The sequence below is a fragment of the Leucoraja erinacea genome, chromosome 9 (assembly GCF_028641065.1).
Source record: "Leucoraja erinacea ecotype New England chromosome 9, Leri_hhj_1, whole genome shotgun sequence".
Classification (NCBI taxonomy): domain Eukaryota; kingdom Metazoa; phylum Chordata; class Chondrichthyes; order Rajiformes; family Rajidae; genus Leucoraja; species Leucoraja erinaceus.
The window spans coordinates 35,431,479-35,457,852 of record NC_073385.1 but is presented as its reverse complement, the minus strand read 5'-3'; the positions used below and the strand labels follow the sequence as shown (position 1 = coordinate 35,457,852).

Below are 26,374 nucleotides of genomic sequence, written 5' to 3'. Positions count from 1 at the left end.
GCGGTCAAAGGGAGAACATGCAAACTCCACAGACAGCACCTGGGACTCTGGTGTTATGTCAGTGGCTCTACCAGTCACACCTCTGTGTTGCCATTGCGAGTTAAATTTTACTAAGCTTTAGTGGCTACATGGACACAGAAATAATAAATCTCATGGTGATATCTGGAGAACAATTCAACGGTAAAAATGATGACAACTTGATTATTTAATATTGTTGATATTACAACATTATTAATATTGTACCATGCTGATATTGGACCCCTTTCAGAAAAAATACAAATCATTTTGGGAATGGACCATTGATTTTCTGTCCCAACCCACTGAGCTCCTTACATTCCCTCTAACATGCTCCTTTTCATCTCCAGCCTGTGTCCGCTGATCTGCCAAATACCCCCTCACCGGTATCTCCTTATCAGATCCCAGACTTTATCACGCCCATCTTTTTTCTAGCTTTCATGCCCTACTACAATTAGTATGAAGAAGGATTGCAACCCAAAATGTCACATCCATGTCCTCCAGGGATTCTGCATGCATTACCTCAGCATTTTGTGCTTTTCTTTGTAAGGCAGTATTTGCAGTTCCTTGTGTCTACAAAAAAATTAACAGTCCTTCTCTGTAAGTGGATAAATTGTCAAGAACAGTTGTAGAGAATAATCTTAAAAATTAAGATTTTTACAGATCATACAAATTAAGATCATGCAGAAGATTTCTTATTAGTCAGCCCCATAAAGTATGACTTTCTGCCACTGCAGTATTTTGCATATGTGATTATCAATGCCGAATTTTTTCATGTTCCTGTCTGTTGGGATTATTCATGGGGGTTTTGACAATCCATGTTCTGAATTTTTTAAATAAACTGGTTTTCTCTTTTTCCAACTTCTGATGAAAGGTCATAGACTGGCAATGTAGAGAGGAAATGCTGGGGTTACTTAAAGTTAGAGATATTTCGCTTGGTCAGCTTATAACCCCTTGGTATGAGTATTGATTTCCCTAACTTCAAATAACCTTGGCATTCCTCCCCCCCCCTCTACACCCCACACCCCCCACCTCCACCCCACCCAAATCGCACCAGCTTCTTGTTTTCACCCAACAAACAGCTAACAATGGTCTGTTTCCTTTATCATCGTAACTTTCTGGCATATCCTTCATTCATTGTTCTTTATCGCTCCACGTCACCGTCTATATCTCTCGTTTCCCATAGTCTGAAGAAGGGTCTCGACCAGAAACGTTACCCATTCTTTCTCTCCAGAGATGCTGTCTGTCCCGCTGAGTTACTCCAGCTTTTTGTGTCTATGTTCGGTTTAAACCAGCATCTGCCGTTCCTTCCTACACTGCAGTTCCTTCCCCATCTCACTGAGTTCCTTGCATCTCCTCCTGCACCGTGGTCCCGTTCGGCCGGCGGACGTGACGGCGATGGTGGGCCGGGCGTTGTGATGGTAACCGGCCAGGCGGGGCCTGCAGTGCCAGGGCTGTCAGTTGCTGCCGGCGGCTCGCCGTGTGGGCTCGGGGGCCTCACTCCCTGTCTAAGATTTTTGCTCCCTGCTGCTGCTGTTCCGGCCCGGTAACACTCCCTTGGCTTGGTCAGGCCTCACTCACCGCTCGGAAGAATGAACAAGCAAGAGATGGCGGACGAGGCTCTCTTCCAGCTATTGCACACCGAGATGGTTTCCTACGTGTACAAGTGGGCGGAACAGGGAGAGATGGTGAGGAAGTGGGGAGGGGAGTAGTGTGGGGTACGGGGAGAGGGGTTGCGGGGTACGGGGAGTGGGGCTGGTATATTGGGAGGGTTTGGGGGAAGTGGGGTAGCGAGGATGGTGTGTCGACGTTGTGATGGGTTGGTGTGGGGTATGGAGAGGGGGGTTGGGAGGGGGGGGGGGGGGAGAGATGGGAGAGGTTAGGTAGATTGGGAGGGGTCAGGGGACGTGGGGTGGCGGGGATGGTGTAAAGTGTGATGGGTGGGTGTGGGCTATGGGGCAAGGGGATGGGGAGGGGGAGAGATGGGAGAGGCTGGATGCATTGGGAGGTTTCTGGGGGCAATGGGGATGGCGTGGGTGTTCTGATGGGGTGAGGGAATGGAGGTGTGGAGAGGGGGAGGTGCAGCAGCATCAAAGCTCTGCCCTCACACGAGGAGTCTTCGTATTAGGCATCAAACATATTCCAAAGCTGTACTCCTTTGCTATGGTCTAAATTGCCGTGCAGAGTCCAGCCACAGTTAGGTTTAAAACATAGTGCTGGAGGAACTCAGCAGTTCAGGGGAGGGAAGGGACAGGCGTTCTGGTTCAGACTGAAGTCAAGGTTCTTGGCTTGAAACACCCTTTGTCCATTTCCTCCTCAGATGCTGCCTGACCCATTGAATTCCTCCAGCACTTTGTGTCTTGCTCAAGATTCCAGCATACACAGGTCCTTGTTTTTCAATGCAGGTTTACTTTCTCTTCTTGCATCCAGGATTGACAACTTGCAATTTTGATAACCAAATGGTAAATAAGTGCTAGATAATATTGGGCAAGTGTAGGCACCTACAACAAAAATTGCAGAGTGACTTTAAAAAATGCAGCAGGACTGCAAGCAAGATGAATATAACTGGCTTGTTGTCAAAGCTAGTAATTACAAAGTCAGCAGACCTATTTGTTTTGAGACAATGAGACAATGTTTTTGTTTGGAAAAAACAACAGAACTTTTATAATTGTGATTTATTGTGGCCCCTGATGTTGTTGTCATTCCTTAGTTGCCAGCTATCATATTAAAAGACGATTAGAGAGGAGTGTCCCTTGGTAAAGTTGGCTTGGGGAAAGACCCACTTTTGCACCCTGACTGGAGGAGGAGCATTAAAACTGGGAGTGGTTCTACTCCTCTGATGACTGTGTCTTGCCTGTCGGGTGGACAGATTCTCTGACATTTTCTTAATTTTGCTTGCTTTCTGAATATTGCTAACCAGGGCACGCGTATGCCAATTCTTCTGTGTGAACCTCCCTTCCATTGCTGTAGTTGTCTCTGTGCTATCGCTGTCTCTCTCCTTTATGATCTGGCAAGAGGAATGGTTAAATTTAGCAGTAAGTGTGCAAAGGGATTGAGTGTTAGCACTCGCCACTAATGCCTTGTTGGAGGCTCAATAGTGTGGTATTACAATTTCTGCAAAATCACAATTTAGTTGAGGTTTTAATTACATACTGTCAGCACTTACTGTCACTGCACATGCATGTTCTTCATTGAGCTAATCCCAGTGAATACTGGTGACACGTAAAGAGCTGCCATCGTCCAAGACTTTTCCAATCTGTGGTGCATTGCTGCACCTCTATCAAAATGTCGTGCAATTACAGAGCTAAACTTTAAAACAAATGGGGAAACTGTCAGCCTATGGTAATTATATTGCAGAACCATAGTCATGAAATTCACCTTCAATGCATGAGCACAGCCATCGGTCAATTGAGGAAATTGACATTTGAAGATCGAGAGATTAGATAAGGCACAAAACTCATTATGTACAGGGCTGCCTTGATCTCTAGGTTTCAGATTCCTATGCTATATAGCAAGATCCTCGTGGCATTGGGAAGATACCACCGGTGCTACAAAATCCACAATTCACTGGAAGGATAGGGATCTATTGTTGATGCCCTCTTCCAGGCCAAAATCCCCAATCCCGAGGCCCTCTGTTGACCACCTGAGGTCAACTCTGTTGACATGCTGTGATGCCTGTACCTGACACAAGGCTTGTGAGCCAGGCACTCTGTCTAACTTCTGTCATAGAAACATAGAAACATAGAGATTAGGTGCAGGAGTAGGCCATTCGGCCCTTCGAGCCTGCACCGCCATTCAATATGATCATGGCTGACCATCCAACTCAGTATCCTGTACCTGCCTTCTCTCCATACCCTCTGATCCCCTTAGCCACAAGGGCCACATCTAACTCCCTCTTAAATATAGCCAATGAACTGGCCTCGACTACCCTCTGCGGCAGAGAGTTCCAGAGATTCACCACTCTCTGTGTGAAAAAGGTTCTTCTCATCTCGGTTTTAAAGGATTTCCCCCTTATCCTTAAGCTGTGACCCCTTGTCCTGGACTTTCCCAACATCGGGAGCAATCTTCCTGCATCTAGCCTGTCCAACCCCTTAAGAATTTTATAAGTTTCTATAAGATCCCCTCTCAATCTCCTAAATTCTAGAGAATATAAACCAAGTCTATCCAGTCTTTCTTCATAAGACAGTCCTGACATCCCAGTCATGGGAAGAGATTACCATTAGCAGAGCGCTTCAAGCTTCTTGGCATAAATATTACTAATGATCTGTCATGGACCAACCACATTAAAGCGATAGCCAACTATAAATGACCCAGTCATTCTCACAAACATGGTAGAACAGACTTTATTAAAAGACACATAGTACACTACAGCATGTTGCTTCAGCTGTGTAGCGGCAAATAGACTAACAGCACAAGGTAGGTTACGATAATATGAACCCTGTTGTAGGCGGAGCTTCTAATATTAAAGCACTACAATTAGGTATGTTACAAAACCTACCTGAATCGCCATTGGGAATCTGCCCACAGCCATGTCCGCGATTTTGGCGCTGTTTGGGAGGGGGCGGGTTTAAAACGCGATTTTTACCAGGCTCTACTAATCGCAGATGTTCAGCCTAGTAAATCATTAACGAAAAATCGCTGCAAGACCCGGTCGCAAAAGGTATTATTAGTTTTATAGGCCTCGATAATATAGTTCTAATAGTTTTTTAATTACTGTCTGATTCCGCAACCTCTCGCAGCCCCAGGGTTTTATAAAGCAAACAATTAAAGGTATGTACCTTATTTTTACATTAAATGGGGCATATATATAACCCTGAATTTCAAGTTATCTATAGCGAGTAGTTCATTTTGGGCTTTTTATATCCCGCAGTATTTTTCTCGGCATTTGAGGGCACTAATCCAGCGCGATATCAACGTTCTAAACCAGCGCGTTCCACATGAACCCACTAGAAAGCCGATTTAAATGGGCATTTATTTACAGCAATTGAACACTAAATTCCTTCCATTTGGCCTATAAATTAATGTAAATTAGATATAAAAATCATGTTATATTGTGAATTATTTGTGAATAATCTTTGGACACTTAGGCTATTTAAAAATGTTAATCTTTCCTTAAGAAATGGGCCTTTGATTATCCAAGATCACAGCTTTTTTGTAATGTCCATTGAAAATCAATAGGGAACAAGATGCTAATTTCCGAGTATGAAAATGGCCATAACTTTTTTAATACTTGAGATATGAAAGTGAATTTGGTGTCAAATTAAACTTATTGTTATGCTTTATCTAATGGGATAAATTGCAGACTTGATTTTTAAAATCTCAAAATTTTGTAACATTGCTACTACAATTGGTTAGTGTGGAGTAACCAATCTACATCTTTCCTTGTAGAAATATGTGAAGCACATCTAAATGCAGATGGTCTATAAGAATAAACACATTAATATGTAATGACTGGGTAATGCAGTACCCAAAACACTAATGACGCATACAGGGACGTATAGATGATTTAAACAAAATCCCCAACCCTAAGGGGTGGCCTACAATCCCAACCCAGCGCGTGTGCGGTATAGATCCACTTCTCCTCCCTTCAACAGGGAAGCAATCGGGAAAGTAACCGGGGACCCATGGGGGGACAGTGCCAGAGTCCCGTGGGGTGAACACAGCCAAGCCGGCGAGTGGGCCGCCGATCATTGTGGTGAAGGCGTGGGGGGCATAGCCAGCAGCTGATCTGCAGCAGCAGAACGCGAGGGAAGAGACAGTCCGATAGTAGAAGGGTACATCAGTCACGTGGGTTCTGGATACGAGACCGCAGGATGTGGTTCCTTCACAAGAAGGAGATGTTGACGGTTGAGTGTAGATGCCGCCGTCGGCGCTCACTGGGTATGAGCGCAGCTCCTTGGCAGAGCTGTGGATGTAACCCAAACGGCCATAGCACTTGTCAGTCTGAAGACGAACAACTTGCCCACTAGAGAGAGGTTTAAGTGGTTTGCTGGACTTGTCGAAAGATCGCTTCAGTTGGCGTTGCTTCTGGACAACAGGAGGTGAACGGACCTGTGGCTGCAGCAGCTGCTGGGGCGCAGGCAGAGCAACATGGGTCTGCCGAGACATCAGGCGTTGGGCTGAAGACCCCAGTATCGGGTCATGGGCGATGTTCCTTAAGTTAAGCAAGTCCAAGAATACATCAGATTTAGCAAGGTGTGAGCGCTCCATTAATTGTTTGGCGCTACGGACTGCCCGTTCTGCGAGTCTGTTGGACTGTGGAAATTCGGGACCGCTGGTAACATGGCGAAAATCCCACCATTGAGCAAAGTTTTTGAAACACTGACTAGTGAACTGCCTGTCGTTGTCAGATAGGAGACGTGCAGGGGCACTGTGCACGGAGATGTGGCGTGACAGCGTTTGGATGATTGTGTCGGATGTGATGTTTTGGAGTCGGTTAATTTTGAACCAGCCTGAATAAGAGTCAACAAGAGCCAGATAGTGTTTTCACGCTACTCGAATATGTCGGTGGCAACCGTGGACCACGGCAGAAGAGAAACAGGGTGCGAGAGGAAGGATTGTTTCTGCTGGTGTGGCAGACAGCGCATTCTTCAACTTTTTCGCGTATATATTCGATCATACCAGGCCGGTAAACCATGCTCTTAGCTCGTTGTAAGGTTGCTTCCACACTGGGGTGGCCCCTGTGGACGGCATCGAAGTACTTATCCTGAAGAAAAGCTGGGATGACTGATTTGTGACCCTTGATTATGACCCCATCCTGTAGCACCAGTTCGTCGCGAACCAGGTAGTTTGGGCGAATCGCAAGTGAGGTACTATGTTGTTTATCCGGCCAGCCATGCCGGATGACTGAGTACAGTAGTTGTAGAGTTTCATCTGCAGCCTTGTGCTCTGCCAGGCTGATTAGGCATTCGGTAGGTATGTACGACACCATCATGAATGTGAACTGGCCTTGTTCTGATGGCTGTTCGCAGGTTTTGCATGGGCCTCTTGATAGCGTGTCAGCTAGGTGCATGTCCTTGCCCTTTTGTAGACTGGAGTAAAATCGAAACATTGTAGCTGCATCATCTTCCGTAGCAGGAGAGCCGGAGCGGAATGAATGGGTTTGTTCAGAATGGTGACCAGCAGCTGGTGGTCTGTTTCCACAATCATGGACTTGCCAAAAATAAAGTCTTTGAATTTCGTGCAGGCAAAAACCACAGCAAACAATTCTTTTTCGATCTGGGCATAACATTGTTCACTCAGACAGGATGCGGGAGGCGTAAGCAACTGGTCTGCAGTCACCTTCAGTGGAAGTCTGTAGGCAAGCAGCGCCAATTCCGTATTGGGATGCATCACAGGTGAGCTTCACCGGCAACTTCAAAGTAAAGTAGGTAAGGGATGGAGCACTGGTCAGTTGCAACTTAAGGATTTCAAAAGCTCTCTGGTGTTGTGGGTACCAGGACCAGGCAGTGTCCTTGTGAGTCAGTTCCCGCAGGGGGGCAGATAGATATCGCTGAGGTTGGGAATGAATTTCCCCAAGTAGTTGACCATTCCCAGGAATCTCTGCAAACTTGTAATGCCAGTGGGAGCTGGCATCTCGTTGATGGCAGTGGTCTTGGAGGGGTCTGAGGCCATCACTGATGAAGACGTGTTGACTTCTGTGACACGAAATCTCCAATACTCAATTGTCAATAGTCAGATTTATTCTTTACATACACAATGAAGTGCAGTGAAATGAACTTGCCAGCAGCGGTACGATAAAAAAGAACACGCAATACGCAATAAAAACATTTAACACAAAAACATCCACCACAGCATTCAACACTGTGGTGGAAGGCACAAAGTATAGTCAGTGCTACTCCATTTTTTTTCCGTGGTCCGGACCATAAACCTCCGCAGTCGCCGCTGCGGGTGGCCAGATGTACAGGCAAAGTAAGTCCCGAATCGGTGCTTCCCTACCGGAGACCGCGGCTTGAAGATGATGTAGGTCGCAGGCTGGCGGTCAGAGCTCTTCTCATGGATCCCGCTCCGGATGGTAGCGGGATCCCGCCGCGCCCACGGTTAGAAGCACCGCAGTCCGCGGATTCTAGATGATGTAGGCCGGCGGTCGGAGCTCTTCTCCGGGTCCCCAACGAGGGATCCCAGGCTACGGACGCCGCGCCAGCTGGAATCTACGCAGACCGCTTTCAGGCTGCCGCGGGCCAGCAATCGAAGCACTCCCTTCCGGCTACCCCCGGCGAGGTCTGGACGGCGAAGCGAGCTGGCCATGGCAGCGATAGTGAATAGAAAGAACAAAACTCAGCAGACAAAATAAAAACCGATATACTTAAACACGGAGTCATGTTTAGAGGCGTGAGTTAGAATCCCGCCTGACACCATGTAAATGACCCAGTCATTCTCGCAAACATGGTACAACAGACTTTATTAAAAGACACTTACAGTACACTACAACATGTTGCTTCAGCTGTGTAGCGGCAATTAGACTAACAGCACAAGCTGGGTTACAATAATATGAACCCTGTAGTAGGCGGAGCTTCTAATAATAAAGCACTACAATTGGTTAGTGTGGAGTAACCAATCTACACCAACAAGTTACGCCAATGCCCCTACTTCCTCAGGAACTGATGGAATTCAGCATAACCCCAATGACTCTTACAACATCTACAGATACTCCATAGAAAGCTTGCTGTTGGGATGCATCACAGCTTGATTTGGGCTATGCTTTATACAAGGCACAAGAAATTACAGAGATATGGATGTTGCCCAGTCCATCACAAGCGAGACTCCCCACAATTGAGTACATTTTGGAGCATGCAAATGTGAAGTACATGGTGCATGCAAATTTATCATAATTTTGAGTGTGCGTTTCATCGGTTTTTGCTTATCACATACTTGTTAAGGAACTTTCAGTGCCCCCTACCTGATGATTTAAATAGTTAATGGCTGATCTGTTCTTTAATTATGAAACTGCCTTGGTTCAGTAGCCCTGAAATAGCGTGTAACAATGCTAATTATCACATGAGCCTGAAGAAGGGTCCGAACTACAAATGCCGCCTATCGCTTCCTTCCACTGATGCTCCCTGACCCTCCGAGTTGCTCCAGCACTTTGTGTTTACTCAAGATTGCAGCATAAACAGTTCCTTGTGTCTCAATGTCCGAATGGTAATTGTAAATTTTGCATTCAGCAGAAGTAGGTGTTTAAATTTACATTTGTGACTAATTTCTTCTCTCATCCCAACTACATTTTTATTTATTGTGGTACAGAAGGGCTGAAGTAACACTCAAGGTTGCAGAAACACGAGAAAGCATAAAAAAGGGATAACACTAATGGATTCTACTGAGGAAGATGCAAGATAATTTTGGTTACTAATGGCAAGAGAATAGTCATGCCATTAGTAACGTGGCGAGAATGTGTCACTCATTATCGTTTGGGTTCAGACAGAGGGTATTTAGCTGACATGGATGAATTTTGATACATTCTAACACTAATGTATTTAAAAATACAAAGAAACTTGACAAAATTTGTATGATAGAGGTGGATACTCTAATATTTAGAAGTGCTTGTGCTACCAGATGGAGCATTGATATTTTCCAATGTAGAGGTCAAGCCACAGCTGTGCAACTCATAGCTACTGGAGGAACAGTGAGTACAGGAAGGAAATTCACTATTGTGTCAGGTTGTAATACAGGAAGAACAAAAGAGAACAAACAAAATAAAAACAAAAGCTGAATGTAGTTAAAGAACTTAACAGTCGAATGCCATAATAATTTGCTATTGGTGTAGCGGCAGATTATTATATCGTTCAAGAGATTACTCCCTCTAGCCACTAAAGAGACTACATGGCTTTAGGAGAATGTTGTAATACGCATGTGAGCTCTCCGAGACTTTCAGAGCTTCTCGACAGATAAATCTTCATAACAGTCTTTTGATTAACAGTTTCTTTATTGTTGAAGAAAAACGATAAGATATATATCCGACCTTCTTCTTTGACTCGTACACTTTAATCTTCGTCAAACTCCAGCATATCGCTTTAAACGTTAGAAAACTCCTCGTGTCTCGGTTAAACTTCACATGGTCGAAGGGTATTCCTTCCCCATGTAACTCCGAGCTAAACTAAATCTAAGCTTCTGCACAAGAAACACAGCACCAAACACAGCACCACCAAGCCCTTGATTACGTAATAAATCCCACCCACATAATTACGGACAGACTAAAATTTAAAGACAAATGCCATAATTAATGACACACAAAATAAGCCAAAAGGCCACTACAATTGGGATATTGCAAATGAAAGGAGAATTTTTAATTTATTTGACAGCCTGCACAGCAGAAGATGCCAGCAACCTGCCTGAAATTCAAGAGAGTAGGGGGCAGAAGTTAGTGAAATGGCTGTTACTAAACAGAATTTGCTTGGGAAGCTGAAAGGTCTGAAGGTGGATAAGTCACCTGGAACAGATGAAAGAGGTGGCTTTAAAGATTGTGGAGGCATTAATGGTGATCTTTAATGAATCACTAGTGTCTGGAATGGTTCCAAAGGATTGGAAAATTACTCATGCAATTCAGCTGTTCAGTTTGTGTTAAATTTTATTGTGTGTTGTATGTTCTTTTTAAGGTTATCGCTGCTGGCAAATTCATTTCACTGCACCTTCGGGTGTATGTGACAAATAAAATTGACTTTGAAGGGAGCTAAGCAAAAGAGGGAAAACTGAGGCCTGTTAGCCTGACTTCAGTGGTTGGTAACATTTTAATGTAGAATACAGTGTAGGAAAGTGTGCATTCGTGCACTTTGGTAGGAATAAAGGCGTAGACTTTTCTAAATGGTAAGAGGATTCAGAAATCGGAGTTGCAAAGGGACTTGGGAGTGCTGGTACAGGGTTCCCAAAAGGATAATTTGCAAGTTGAATCGGTTGTAAGGAAGGCAAATGTAGTGTTCGCATTTATTTTGAGAGGACTTGAATATACAAACAGAGATGTAATCCTAAAGCTTTATAAAGCACTGGTCAGACTGCATTTGGAGTATTGTGAGTAGTTTTGGGCTCCATATCTGAGGAAGGATGTGCTGGCGTTGGAGAGGATCCAGAGATTTACGGGGATGATTGGGTTAATATATGGTGACAGCACTGCGCCTATACTCGCTGGAATTTAAAAGGAAACTTGCCATATAATGAAAGGCCTGGATGGAGTGGATGTGGAGAGGATGTTTCAACTAGTGGGAGAGTCTAGGACCAGAGGGCTTAGCCTCAGAATGAAAGGATGTACCATTAGAAAGGAGATAAGGAGGAAGATCTTAAGTCACAGGGTAGTGAATCTGGAATTCATTGCCACAGGTGACTGTGGAGGCCAAATCATTGGGTATTTTTAAGACGGTGATTGACAAATTCTTGATTAGTAAGTGTGTGAAGGGTTATGGGGAGAAGGCAGGAGAATGGGAATGAGAGGAGAGGGAAAGACAGATCAGCCATGAATGAATGGCCTAATTTTGCTCCTATGAAATGAAAAAAAAATGTGATCGTGTTCTTAGCTTGTGATTGTGGTTTACTAATTGAACTATATGCCATTAAACACGGAGCTAAATTAAAGCAATTAAATATTTAACGGTGTAAGTAATCGAAGACTGTCTTGGCATTGTTCAGTTTTTGGTATTTCGTGTTGGAAAAATTCAGGATGAAAATGGATGGCAATTTGATTTGTTTGATTTGAATGCTGCAGAGTTGGACTTCACTTGGGAGTGAACTTCACGTTCGTCCATGGTTTCCATTTGGGTATTGCACGTATCGGCAGTGAAGATTAGTTTATCTTGATATTATGTTCGGCACAGACATTGTGGGCTGAAGGGCCAGTTCCTTTTCTACTTTTCTGTTTTGTGTCCAGTGTACTGTACTTATACCTTCTGTATGTGATATTCTGTAGATGACAATAGACAATAGGTGCAGGAGTAGGCCATTCGGCCCTTTGAGCCAGCACCGGCATTCAATGTGATCATGGCTGATCATCCCCAATCTGTACCCCGTTCCTGCCTTCTCCCCATATCCCCTGACTCCCCAATTTTTAGGAGCCCTATCTAGCTCTCACTTGGCAGCATCCAGAGAACCTGCCTCCACCGCCCTCTGAGGCAGAGAATTCCACAGACTCACCACTCTCTGTGAGAAAAAGTGTTCCCTCTCCGTTCTAAATGGCTTACTCCTTATTCTTAAACTGTGGCCCCTGGTTCTGGACTCCCCCAACATCGGGAACATGTTTCCTGCCTCTAGCGTGTCCAAACCCTTAACAATCTTATATGTTTCACTGAGATACCCTCTCATCCTTCTAAACTCCAGAGAGTACAAGCCCAGCCGCTCCATTATCTCAGCATATGACAGTCCCGCCATCCCGGGAATTAACCTTGTAAACCTACGCTGCACTCCCTCAATAGCAAGAATGTCCTTCCTCAAATTAGGGGACCAAAACTGCACACAATACTCCAGGTGTGGTCTCACTAGGGCTCTGTATAACTGCAGAAGGACCTCTTTGCTCCTATATTTGATTCCTCTTGTTATAAAGGCCAACATGCCATTCGCTTTCTTCACTGCCTGCTATATCTGCATACTTACTTTCATAGACTGATGTACAAGGACCCCCAGTTCACGTTGTACTTCCCCTTTTCCCAACTTGACGCCATTTAGATAGTAATCTGCCTTCCTGTTTTTGCTACCAAAGTGGATAACCTCACATTTGTCCGCATTAAACTTCATCCGCCATGCATCTACCCACTCCCCCAATTTGTCCAAGTCACCCTGCATTCTCATAGCATCCTCCTCACAGTTCACATACTCTGTGTGTGTTTGTACTTGTGTCTCTGAGTTACTAGTTCAGTAAAATGAACAATTGCTTTTAGTTTTGCATTCAGAAGAATGTATAATCAGTAAGTTAGTTTCTCGATTATATTAAGTTTCAACTTTTTCTTAAGATATCTATGTTAACAATGGAAATGCCACAAGTACACACATTCTTCCAGGTGTATTGTTAGTGCTTAGCAATTACCCACTTGTTAATTTTTTTCTCCCCCTTTTTTTTAGGAAAGTGGAAGGTATGTCACTAAACTGGAAAACATGGGATTCAGAGTTGGACAAGGACTAATAGAGAGGTAATAAGCAACTGCATTTTCTAAATAAATTAGACTAAGTGGGACCCGTTGGGTCCCAGCATCACAGGGCTGGTCCCCCACCGCAATATTCCACCTCTCCACCAATTCCAATATTGGTGGCCAGTGGCCAGTGGGGGGAGGGGGGAGGGGGCTTTCTGGAGCACTTGTATGGGTGTTGTGGGCTGAAGGGAATAGTTTCCAGAGGGCTGGTATGGACATTGTGGGCCGAATGAATTCTTGGGCTGGGAGCTCAGTCACTCAAGCCTGTTGTGCTGGCAGCTCACTCACTCATGGTGGGTTGGCAGTTGACTCACGGCTATTCCTTGAAATTCCATTTCAAGCAGGGTGCAAGGCCACCAAATTCAAGTGCAGTGTCATACCATTTCAAGCAGGGTGCAAGGCCACTATACCATTTCAAGCAGGGTGCAAGGCCACTAAAGACAGCGAGTCATGACCTCTCCCTCCTCTATCTTGCAGAGACTGAGCCACGCCCACACTTCTGGGTTTATAGTCCCTACCCACCCTCCCACCAGAAGGGACGTGGCTTTCATGGCATGATTGACAGGGGAGAGAATCTCAACATTTTTTAAACACTAATAACTCTTTTATTTTTCATCAATGGGAAAAATCCTCCTATTCTGCGCAGCGGAGGGGGACTCTGAGTAAGATGGCCAAATATCACAGCCGTAAGTGGCAGCGTTTAAAAAGAAAATCAATATACAGAATATAAAATAAGGTTAGCAAATGTGGCTGCCCACAATACAAGAATCCAGAGGGCAAATTTCCATCAGTGGTCTTTGCTTGTATGTTAAAGAAAGGTTCAAAGTTGCAACTCCTTACTATGGTCACTCACAGGAGAGAAGCATGCTGTTTACTTTGCCGCATTGGGCAGAGTTTTGTTGGGAATGAAATGTCAACAGTTAAATATCTAATCGACTGAAAATTATGTGTGATAGAAAAATACAAGTTACCTTTAATTCCTTAATTATTTTTGGAAAACTCTTCCATTTCTTTTAAACATATGCCATTCTCACTGCTTGAGGAATATATACATAGTTTGTCCATGAAGCATTAATTCATTGTTTGGTACTGAAATATAACTTCCTCTGGCAGTTTATTATAACCAATTATTATCAATTTAATCTCTTGTCTAAATGAGTTGCAGATTTTTGCCTTCTGGATCATTGTGTTTTTTTCTCTCGGCTTATTTACTTGCTATAGTCCTTTAAGTAGGTTGTGGCTTTCAGTTTTGCTCATGACCGAGATCTCCATTGATATCAAGTTTTGTTTTGGAGACTAAAGTAATCCCTTGCCATAATTACAAGTGTTGACTGTCCAACTACCATGCTATAGGTGGCTCCACACTCCTTTCTTCCCCTTCCACATAATTGGAAGACTGTGAGCAGCCATGTCATGTAGGATTAATGACAAAAGCAAGATCTTTCATTTCACTTGAGCCAGAGTTATGCATGGAATCATGCTAAATCTTCATATAACTAGGACTTCATTTTTAAACTTGAAATATTTGTCAATGGAAATCCTATAAATGTACTTTCAATTAAATATTTATGGAATGATACTCCTTGCCATGCAACATATTGGTTGGACTAGTCTATTGCCAATGGCTTTTTAAAGCTGCGTTATTGATAATGTTTAACAAACAGTTAGTTATTCATATTATGGCTGGTTTGACCACAGGTTTACTAAAGATACAGCAAGATTCAAAGATGAATTGGATGTTATGAAATTCATTTGTAAAGACTTCTGGACAAGTGTATTTAAAAAACAGATTGATAATCTTCGGACCAACCATCAGGTATGTTGTTCAGATGTATTTAAAATGCAGTTTGTTTAAATTAACCTGAATTCCGCTGGCATAAATAGTTATTATTGCCCCAAGTTAAGAAATAGTAACATGTATAAGTGCACCTATTGTGGTGATATCAAACTTGCTAAAACTAAGCAAAATGTAGTTATTTTTAAAATTAGACTTTAAGAGGTATGAAAATAATCAGACAATAAATATCTGAAAAGATACTGGGAAAGATTATTGAAAAGTGGCTATTGCCACTGACTTTTTAAAGCTGGGTTATTGATAATGTTTAACAAAGACACTTTCAAAAGAGAGCTAGATAGGGCGCTTAAAGAGCCCTATAAAGAGTCAGGGGATATGGGGAGAAGGCAGGAACGGGGTACTGGTTGGGGATGATCTGCCATGATCACATTGAATGTCGGTGCTGGCTCGAAGGGCCGAATGGCCTACTCCTGCACCTATTGTCTATTGTCTAAATAGAAGACTTTTTTCAGAACCGATGCCAATAAAATAGATTACGTGGCCTCAGAGGTGCAGTAAAATTCTACAGACTGAATTTTACAGAGTGCAGCCAATTGCCGCATTCAGTGTTCACAGTGGTTCCATTGTCCTGAACACTTAGTCCAGATCTTTTATACAGTTGGCTAAGGCTGGGAATACCAATGGGTTTATGCTGCATGGTAATTGAGCAAAATTTATACAGTGAAAGTTGTATGCTTTATTGCTTTATGATCTTAATGCCAATGTGAGAAGAATGTAGATTTCCTCAATTGTTTAGAAAAGTTGATTGGATTCAGGAAGTACAAACTGAATTATTTTATGTGACCGTGAAAATGAAATGATCTATTGTCAGTAAATCCATACAAGCACAAGTCATCCATGTACAACCAATACCCAATTTAATGCAATGCGATCCTCATGTAAATGTAATAGTTCCCTTGTGTGCTTATTCCAATCCTTTCTATTTTATAAATTTCACAAAGATTTACTGTACGCTCCAAGTAATTTCCACCATGTTTTTTAAATCTCATTTTAATCCCATTTAAATTAATACTTTCAACGCCTATCTGTTTTTTTCGGGCCTCCTTTAAGGTCATGATTTTCAGTAAGGAAACAGATTATGTAGAAATTCTCTCCCACATAGTTTAAAGGCAGCAGTCCCAATGGATGAAACTCAAAGATAATTTTGTATCATATGGTTTATTAGAAATGATGTGAAAGGAAAAGACTCTTAATAGTATGCAAATTTCAATAATAATAGATGATAGATCACCTAAATGACCAGAAAGCTAACCAGTGTCAGTCAGAATGGACAGCAGGACAAATGGGGCTGTTTTATCTTTCCATACTGAACCGCTGCCATCGCAAACTGTTATAAGCATACACTGCTCTCCATAATGTTTGGGACAAAGATCCATCATTTATTTATTTGCCTCTGTACTCCACAATTTGAGATTTGTAATTGAAAAAATCACGTGTGGTTAAAGTGCACATTGTCAGATTTTAATAAAGGCTATTTTTATAAATTTTGGTTTCACCATGTCAAAATTACAGCAGTGTTTATACATAGTCCCACCATTTCAGGGCACCATGATGTTCGGGACACAGCAATGTCATGTAAATGAAAGTAGTCATGTTTAGTATTTTGTTTCATATCCTCTGCATGCAATGACTGCTTGAAGTCTGTGATTCATGAACATCACCAGTTGTTGGGTGTCTTTCTCTGGTGATGCTCTGCCAGGCCTGTATTGCAGTTATCTTTAGCCTATGCTTGTTTGAGGGGCTAGTCCCATTCAGTTTTCTTTTCAGCAAATAAAATGCATGATCAATTGGGTTCAGATGGGGTGATTGACTTGGCCAATCAAGAATTAACCAGTTTTTAGCTTTGAAAAACTCCTTTGTTGCTTTAGCAGTATGCTTGGGATCATGGTCTACTATAGAATGAACCGCCGGCCAATGAGTTTTGAGGCATTTGTTTGAACTTAACAGATAGGATGTGTCTATCTACTTCAGAATTCATTATGTTACTACCATCAGCAGTTGTATCATCAATGAAGATAAGTGAGCCAGTACCTTCAGCAGCCTTACATGCCCAGGCCATAACACCCTACCACCGTGTTTCACAGATGAGGTGGTCTGCTTTGGATCTTGGGTCGTTCCTTCTCTCCTCCATACTTTGCTCTTGCTATCACTCTGATATAAGTTAATATTTGTCTCATCTGTCCACAAGACCTTTTCCAGATCTGTGGTTGCTCTTTTAAGTACTTCTTGGCACACTGTAACCTGGCCATCCTATTTTTGCAGCTAACCAGTGGTTTGCATCTTGCAGTGTAGTTTCTGTATTTCTGTTCATGAAGTCTTCTGCAGACAGTGGTCATTGACAAATCCACACCTGACCCCTGAAGAGTGTTTCTGATCTGATGGACAGGTGTTTGGGTTTTTTTTCTTTATTATAGAGAAAATTATTCTGTCATTAGCTGTGGAAGTCCCTCATTTCAGAGTACCATAATGTTTGGGACACATAGTATAACAATGATCAAGTGTTCTTTCCCCGCTGGTGCGGCAGGTAACGTGATGTCCATATTTGGGAAGCTCTCGGCTGAGGTTAGCCTTGTTAAAACCCCCCAAACCTTTGACCATGGAGCCTGGGCAGTCACTCTCTACTCTCATTACGTGGACAGTGAGTTGTGTTTGCGCCTCACCTACGCAGGCTTGGGGGAGGGGGGGGATGTAAACTCCAGCGAGAATAAAAGAGGTAAATACCCTCGGAGAATGAAAGTTTTTGCAATTTATAAAAAAAGATTCCAGATGAGGAAAACATAAGTTAGACAGTACCGTGATGTCTCTGCACCAGCCCTAGTTAGTATAGAAGTATATTCCACCGCCTCAATTTCCCCGCTGCCACCGTTTCGCAGTCCACTCTGTGTAGTTGAAGGTGAGCCAGTTGCAGCTCATTGTCTGGGGTCGACTCACACAGCCAGGACTCGGTGAAGCACAGTGCAGTGGCTCGAGAGACGTCTTTGTTTGTTTGGCACAGGAGTTTCAGTTCTTCCACTTTGTTGTTGAGAGAACGTAGATTTGCAAGGATTACCGGTGTGCGTAATCCTCGTCGCCGGTGTCGGGCGAGTGCTCCAGAAAGCTTCCCCCGGGTCCTCCTCCATCTCAAGATCTTGAACACCAACCACAGCCCCGCCGACAAGTATGTTCAAATAATTCAGTGAGTGAGAGAAATTCGGAACAATGTATATCTGATGTTAATGAGTACCTCTCTCATGAAAGTGATCTTTGTGGGATTTTCACAGACGACACAAACGAACAAACACAGGCAAAACGGCAAGGAGCCGTACATCGTGGCCGCAATGGTCGGCGCCAGTCACATAGGTATCACATGGACTATTTTATGCCTACCAGCACCTTTTTGTCTAAAAAAACAATGGTAAATCCAAGGGACCTGCTATAAATCTAGGATTACTTGAGTGGATACCAACACAATTATTATGTTAGAGAAGCAAGAAACTGCAGGTGCTGGAATATAGTGCTGGAGGAGCTCAGCAGGTCAGGCAGCATCTATGGAAGTAATGGACAGATTACATTTTGGGTCGGATGTCATCCTCAGATTATTGTGACATTGTTCTATTGCTGGGATCCATATAGAGTTCAACAGCATAGCCATTGACAGGGATTTCCAGATTATATCAGGAATCTTTCTCTGATCCTTTGCCATTCAACCTGGGCTTTTTCACCTGAATGGCAATTTCCACCCTGGAGTTTAGGTGACGGAAAAGGTAAGTTTAAGCAGTTTGTATTTTGCTAGTGCTTGTCTACTAACATGCTTTGCTGGCCCTCTGCATCCATCCTAGGTAGATGTGAGCAACTGGGGCAAGTCTGAGCAGTGGGCTGAATCAAGCTCAGTTTAACTCACCAATTAATTTTGTTTTTGGTAATCAAAGGGAGATTGGTGGAAGGGAGAATTTCCTGCTTTTAAAATAACGCGAAGAAATTTGTACAAATTATCTGAAGAGGCAGAAGTAATCTAATTCTATATTTCCACCAAATATTGTCATCGATTATAATGCAGCGCTCTTATGGAACTGAAGAGTTACCATAGCTTAATGTTAAATCCTTAATGAAAAAATAACATTGAAATAGGTAAAACAATTGACTTTTCAGTGCTTTTAACATTTTTAACTGGTGTCATATTAACCCTACAGGGCATTTATGTGCTTCAAGACAACAAGTTCCGCCTCTTGACTCAGATGTCTGCAGGAAAGCAATACCTGGAACATGCACCTAAGGTATATATTGGTTGCACACACCTTTGTTCTTTAGGTTACATGTTTTCTTTTGGATCTTGGTCTTTGCCTGCCTTTAAAGCTATTTTCCCCATGACGTTTCAAATTCAAGAATTAACCTTGTGTTAATTAGCAACTAGATGTCTTGGTCATTATCATCAATCAACCTTGGTGTGTTCTCTAAAGTTTCCTAACGGGAGATAATTACGATGGACCTTGGGGTAGGCCAGATGCTGTGGACTCTCTGTACTCTGTTTGGGTTGACTTTGAGCTGCTGAGAAGAACTCTCTTTGCAGGTTCCTTGCGATCTTTAACATTTGAGTTTCCTTGTGGCAGCTTATTTACAGCACTTGTTTTGGGGAGAGGTCGAAGGAGAAAACAGAGCTAATTACTTTGTGGTCGTTCCAACTATTTTTGGTACCTACCATGCTCTGGATCTTTGATGGTACTTTGCTTGAAACATGATGGAATCTATGTTGAAAGGGGGTATTACCATGAAAGATTGTTGCTTGTCTCTTTGCTAAATCGGTATGTTAATTATAGCAAGACTCTGCTCTGTTATGGTTTGCTTCCTCTATTTTCTCTGAGCCATTCACGCACGTTTCTTTGGAGTGCAGCATCTGGCGTTGTCCAGGGAGGAGGGTGGAATATCAATTTGTCTGACTGGAATGTGGAACAGAGTTCTTTCTGGGGCGGATGTGAAGAAAACTAAACAATTGTTCATTTCCTCTCCCAATTAAATATGCAGTTTGTTTTTTGAGTTACTAGTGCAATCATTTTGGGTTGTATGTGGCTCGGTTGGTAGTATTCCCAAAGGTTGTGGATTCAAATCCTACTCCAAAGTTGAGAACAAAAATCTAAACTAGCCTTTTAAATAAGTGCCTAAGCAATTACTGACAATGAGATACAAGTCTGAGGTTCCTTTTGTTCTCTCAATCGGGTGATACAAGCTTAATGGCACCATTCAAAGAAGAGGAATGGAGTTATCCATGAAGTCTTGGCCAAAATGTATTGCTCGAGTTGCATTACAAAAAAACATATTAACTATTCATTTATCACAGATCTTTTTATGGGATCTTGCAGGGTATGAATTGGCTAAAGTGTTTCCTGTACTGTATCATTGACCACATTTCAAAAGCACTTCAAAAGTACTTTGAGATGCTCTAAAAGCTGCGTGAAATATTTCCAGTGTACAGAGAATAAAGAGATTGTTTTAGTTTATATTAGAGATACAATGTGGAAACATGCCCTTCAGCCCACTGAGTCCGTGCAGACCAGCGATCCGTTACACTAGCACTCTCCTACACACTAGGGACTATTTACAATCTTTAATGGCCAAATTAACCTACAAACCTGTATGTCTTTGGAGTGCGGGAGGAAACCAGAGCACCCGAGGAAAACTCACGTGGTTACGGGGTGAACGTACAAACATTGTACAGTCAAAACCTATAGTCACGATTGAACCCGGGGTCTCTGGCAACAACCTTACCGCTACGCCACCTTGCCGCCCTGAATTAAAAATAATCTTTGACAGGTGGATCGGGCTGTGCTATAAGCAGGTCTCCTTTATTAGATCCCGAGAGATCTCCCTTAATGGCCTTTGGGTCCCCACGACCAATGAAGGCTTAATTTGGTTACTCTGGAGGGGGAGTTGGGAGGTGTATTTGTTCAGCATTCTCTGACCCAGGTGAGCACAAGAAGTTAGTAATAAGAGTAGGTAGCCATTCAAGCTTGTCCCACCATTTAATGATCATGAAGAAAAGACGAAGTGCTGGAGGAGACATGGATTGGTATGTTTTGGTTCGGGACCTTTCAATGGACTGAAAGTACCTTGACCCAAAATGTCACCTTGAATCTGAAGAACGGTCTTGACCCGAAACATCACCTACTGTATCCTGGTTCTCCAGAGATGCTGTCTGATCTGCTGAGTTTCTCCAGCACTTTGTTTCTTTTTTTGTAAACCAACATCTGCAGCCCTAGTTTCTACATTTAATGATCATGGCTGTGTTGGCCTCAACTCTTCAGGTGAGCGTGCTATAAGGTAAAGCGAGCTGAGTTGAAAACCCCACAGATGTTTGACTCGATCGTCTACATTTTTAATGCTAATTTACAGCTTGTTGCTTTCATAGAAACATAGAAAACAGGGGCAGGTGTAGGTCATTTGGCCCTTCAAGCTAGCACCGCCATTCAGTACGATCATGGCTGCTGATCCAAAATCAGTACCCTGTTCCTGCTTTCTGCCCATATCCCTTGATTAAATTACCCTAAGAGCTATAATCTAACTCTCTGTTGAATACATCCAGTTAATTGGCCTCCACTGCCTTCTGTGGCAGAGAATTCCACAGATTCACAACTCTGTGGGTGAAAAGGTTTTTCCTCATCTCAGTCCTAAATGGCCTACCCCTTATTCTTAAACTGTGACTCCCCCAACATCGGGAACATTTTTCCTGCATGCAGCCTGTCAAATCCCTTAAGAAATTTATATGTTTCGCTAAGATCCCCTCTCATCCTTCTAAATTCCAGTAAATATAAACCCAGTCGATCCATTCTTTCATCATATGACAGTCCCACAATAGCATGAATGTCCTTCCTCAAAGTAGGAGACCAAAACTGCACACAAAACTCCAGATGTGATCTTACCAGGGCCCTGTACAACTGCAGTAGGACCTCCTTGCTCCTATACTCAAATCCCCTCGCTATGAAGGTCAACATGCCATTTGCTTTCTTCACTGCCTGCTGTACCAGCATGCTTACTTTCACAATCATCCTTGATTTGTGTCCTTTTGTAGAACATGGATCTGAATTTAAAGTCCGCGGTGTGCACGTCTTTGAACCATATTAATTATAGGTTTAACTTTTTATTTTAGCACAACAGAAGTTAATAAAATCCCTTTTTTAATTTTCAGTATTTGGCATTTACGTGTGGGCTGGTTAGAGGTGCCTTATCGAACTTGGGAATTAAAAGTATTGTGACAGTGGAAGTTACTACAATGCCAGCATGTAAGTTGGTATTGTTTTTTGATGTTTTGGTAGCATTAACTGAAGAATTTAAGCTTTTATTTCAGTGAATCCCATATTTGTGTTTCTGTGGCAGGCTGTTTGTAGATAGCTCTCAGATGTTAATGTTTTTTGTATGAAAGGCTAAACAGCTGAGAGTATTAACTACAGATTATAGTTACTTTGTAGTGGCATCTAGTGGTGGCTTGAGGCAATGCCAACCCTTGCTATTGGTTGGCGCTGTCACGTGATCACAGGTGTGTTTTTCACGGGTTTTTGGTTCCTCAGTTAGTTGAGCTCCACCTGTTTAGCAGGAGCTTCAAGACATTTGGCTGATCCAGCACGAGGTTGTATTATACACTTTGTTTGTCGTTTTAAATAAAGAAACTTATTTTACTCAACTGGCTCGTCTCGCCAAAGTGGTGACCCCGACGTGATCCACTTTGGCGAGACGAGCCGGTTGAGTAAAATAAGTTTCTTTATTTAAAACAACAAACAAAGTGTATAACACAACCGCGTGCTGGGTCAGCCAAATATCTTGAAGCTCCTGCTACACAGGTGGAGCTTGACTAACTGAGGAACCTAAAACCTGTGAAAAACACACCCGCGATCACGTGATGGCGGCAGCCAATAGCGAGGGTGGTTTCAAGCCACCACTAGGTGTCGCTACAACTTCCTGTATTGAAGTCAGCTGAACCAACTCTCCCATATTTAGCATTAACAACCAAAGAAAGATCCCTTTCTCTTTGCCCCTCCCCCAACCTTTGTTCCCCACCTCCCAGTTAAAATACGAATGTTGTGACTTTTGTTTGCTTATAAATTGCACTATTACCTTTGAAGCTATCAAACTGCTTGATATTTATTTTTTTGGAAACTTAATGAGTTACTTTAAAAAATATCTAAGTGACCTAGCTTTAACATTATCTTTCTTTTGCAGGCAAATTCCAAGTAATGATCCAAAAGATGTAGAAGTTATTTTCACAGGCACCGTTACTGTTGGGAAACAGGATTATTTAAACTAGGAAAGTGTTATCTCATATTCTGTAAAACAGCATTATGATGTATTTTGTTTACATGTCTTTTTAGCTATGTATATAAGTTTTGACATTTGACTTTACTAATAAATACATGTCACTATCATGCCAACTGGCAGAATAAAAAAATCTACTTCAAATTAGGGCAAAGGAATTTGACTCCTGGTCAGGTATTGTAAGTGATATTATGGATAAAGTGTAGTGCTTTTCTGTTCAACTGATTACAGGAGCATTGTAATTTAAACTCCAATTTTGATCGATATTTGCTGAAATTCTGGTTGAAATGTTGGAAACATGTAAGTGCTCTGTCTGAGTTCTAGAAGACGCATGAATATTTAAATGTAATTGCTGCTTATGTCCATAGTACTTTTTGTTTTTGTGACTACTTCAGCATCAGTTGCAGGTTTAACCGTAAAGACAGCGGGGTATTTTTCGCAAAAAAAGTGGAATGGTCTATAGGTTCATCTCATTGTAAGGTGTGTAGAAAGAAATATGTGGGTAACAAATGAATCCATGCAACTTGTGCAGAGAGACTATGTATTGAGCATAATATGATTTATTTGTAGTTTGTTAATCTAAAACATGGCCAGTTCCAGTATTATTGTATTTTTCCCATAAAGATTTATATTCAACAGGAATTAGATGTTTAACTGAACTAGGAAGGTTAGAGAAAAGATCAAAATTGACCAGAATAAATTGAGATCCAAAAACTGGGTAGTTAAAGGAAAACATTGGGGTCACCCATTATAATTACTTGTTGCTCATACCTGCATTGGAACTTGTGACCATGCCAGTAAAATCCTAGCTGATTTGCGATCTGATTCTACGACCATGTCTTTGTTCTGTCTCCATTAATAACTTTTGATGAACTAAGCTGCCGACTCAAATACCTGCCCATTATCCCTACTGCTTGCTGCCATTGAGCCAACTACTAAAACCTCACAGCTGTTGGCTGGAGACTTGTACACGACTCGCTGCTGCTGAGCCTGTGCAACCTGATTACCTTGTTATACTCTCATTTTGTAATGATTCTAACCTCAGTTTTTTTTTTCACCTTTTAATTGTTCATCTTCAATCCAAATTTATAAAATGTTCTTTGCTTGGATAAGGAACAGTTATTTAGGTCACATTCTACTCTGCCCTTCTTCCCCACTGTTATTCATTTAAAATGCTTTGCATCATAGCTTTCCCTTTCCCTTCATTTCTAAACCATTATTATTCCATGCTTCTATTGTTTGTTTTTCACATTTACATCAACTTTTACATATGACTCTGTTACCCCATTTACTAGTTTAAATTCCTTGAGTACTTTTAATTATTTTGGCACAGTGGCGCAGCTGGTAGGAGCTGCTGCCTCCCAGTGCCAGAGACCTGATTCAATTCTGCGGTCTATGTGGACTTGCACATTCTCCCTGTGACCATATGGGTTTGCCCAAAGATATGTAGATATTGATGGTTAATTGTTTTCCACCAATTGCCCCTGGTATGTATGGAGTGGATGACAATGTAGGATAAAGGTAGAACTAGTTTGAATGGGTGATCGATGGTTGGCATGGACGGTGGGCCAAAAGGCCTGTTTCCATGCTGTATCTCTGAACATTCCAGGTAAAGACTATCCCAACAATTGCATGTTGTTGCCAGTGTCCCTTCAAATTGAAGCCCCTCACAGCTATATTCCTGTCTGTTCATCTCTCTATATGTAGGTAATTATCTAGAGGTTACTCATGACGTCTTGTTTTGTTCCAACCAGGATTCCTTTCCTACGTTTTAAAAAATGTAGACCATAGCATTTGGATCATTCTCAATTTCCAGTACCCTTTCATGCTAATTCAAGATGCACTTCACCCTACTACCAGTTACACAACATACCATGTGCCATTCTGGCTCGAGATACAAACCAGACACACAAATGCTGGAACAATTCAGCAGGTCAGGCAGCATCTCTGGAGGACATGTATATGTGATATTTGGGGGTGGGAAGGTAGCATGATTTAGGGATGCTAAGTTCCTCAATTACAAAATCACATTATATTATTTATTACTCTCTTTCCCAGCCTTGTTTCATGCTCCAAATTGTCATGGTTGGCATTCCGTTTATCCTTGAGTTCGAATCTATATTTAAGTGACAGTATCTTTTTGGATCAGATCAGTATTACACATCTTTGTTATCCATCTTATTTATTAATGTGATTGCGTTGTGATCTTGCACATAAGGAGCAACATGGGCCTGGAGCAAACTGGCTACTCTTTACTCTACTTGCACTCTTGTTCTAATCATGAGATTCAAGAACGAGGTATCTGTGATGGAATCATGGCATCCTAAAAAATCTGTGTTTTAGACATACAACCTGTACTGCCATATTTTTGTCTGCGACTACTTTGCATTTTGATTGAAATGAAGCCTGGAAACTGGACAACTCAATACTGCCTTAAACTTACACAACTTACATTAAAGGCAAAATAAACACCCTTCTCTCTCTCCGGCTTTCCATTTGAAGTTTCTGTTTGCATACTGATTTGTAACAAATATAATTGCTGCCCATCAGCAGATGATAATTTTGTACTACTTTTGCGTTACAAGTGCTCGCTGCTATGCTGGCAAACATTGAATATCTGGGAAAACCTTTACTATTGCAGTTAATTGTCAACCAACTTGCAGGTTTTTTAAAATCATATTGAAAGCATTTAAGTGGTAAACAACTCCATTTTGATCTTTTAGAATTCCCCACTTTACAACATTTATCTCAACTATGTCCAGGCAAATGTATTTCATGTGTGGGATTGAATAATACTTTATAATTTTCCTTCAGTGAGTTCAACTTTATACAGAATTCCATTATACATCAGGTATTTGTTTTGCCTTTGTTCAATAAACTATGTTTTTTCCAGCAATCAAGTGTTGGATTTCAGTTCTGTTCATGTGATGCAAGAGAATGTTTTAGGAAAGATGATCAGTATTCTGTTACAAAATTGTATTTTGCCCAACCATGTCCTTAGTAGCATTTGTCCTAACAATGTATATCTAGTTCTGCACTTATTGGATGTGTGGCCAAGAGATCGTGCAAGCAGGATATGTTGTATACTAAGGTCAGGAAGCACACTGCAACAAATGTTTCAAAA

At 42.1% G+C, this 26,374-nt stretch overlaps 1 protein-coding gene across 2 annotated transcripts; it reads left to right on the top strand.

Moving 5' to 3' along the window:
* Positions 1–1,228: 1,228 nt before the first annotated feature.
* On the top strand, positions 1,229–26,146 carry trappc6b (trafficking protein particle complex subunit 6B). 2 transcript variants are annotated; one of them, XM_055640513.1, is made up of 7 exons: positions 1,229–1,703; positions 2,336–2,477; positions 13,051–13,118; positions 14,817–14,934; positions 19,143–19,226; positions 22,130–22,223; positions 23,158–26,146. In XM_055640513.1, exons 2-7 carry the CDS (start codon positions 2,415–2,417, stop codon positions 23,187–23,189), a joined length of 459 nt encoding a protein of 152 aa, XP_055496488.1. In that variant the 5' UTR covers positions 1,229–1,703; positions 2,336–2,414; the 3' UTR covers positions 23,190–26,146. The 2 variants fall into 2 exon arrangements, with proteins under 2 accessions (XP_055496488.1, XP_055496487.1); XM_055640512.1 differs by lacking the exon at positions 2,336–2,477 and having other exon boundaries at positions 1,239–1,703.
* The last annotated feature ends 228 nt before the right edge of the window (positions 26,147–26,374 follow it).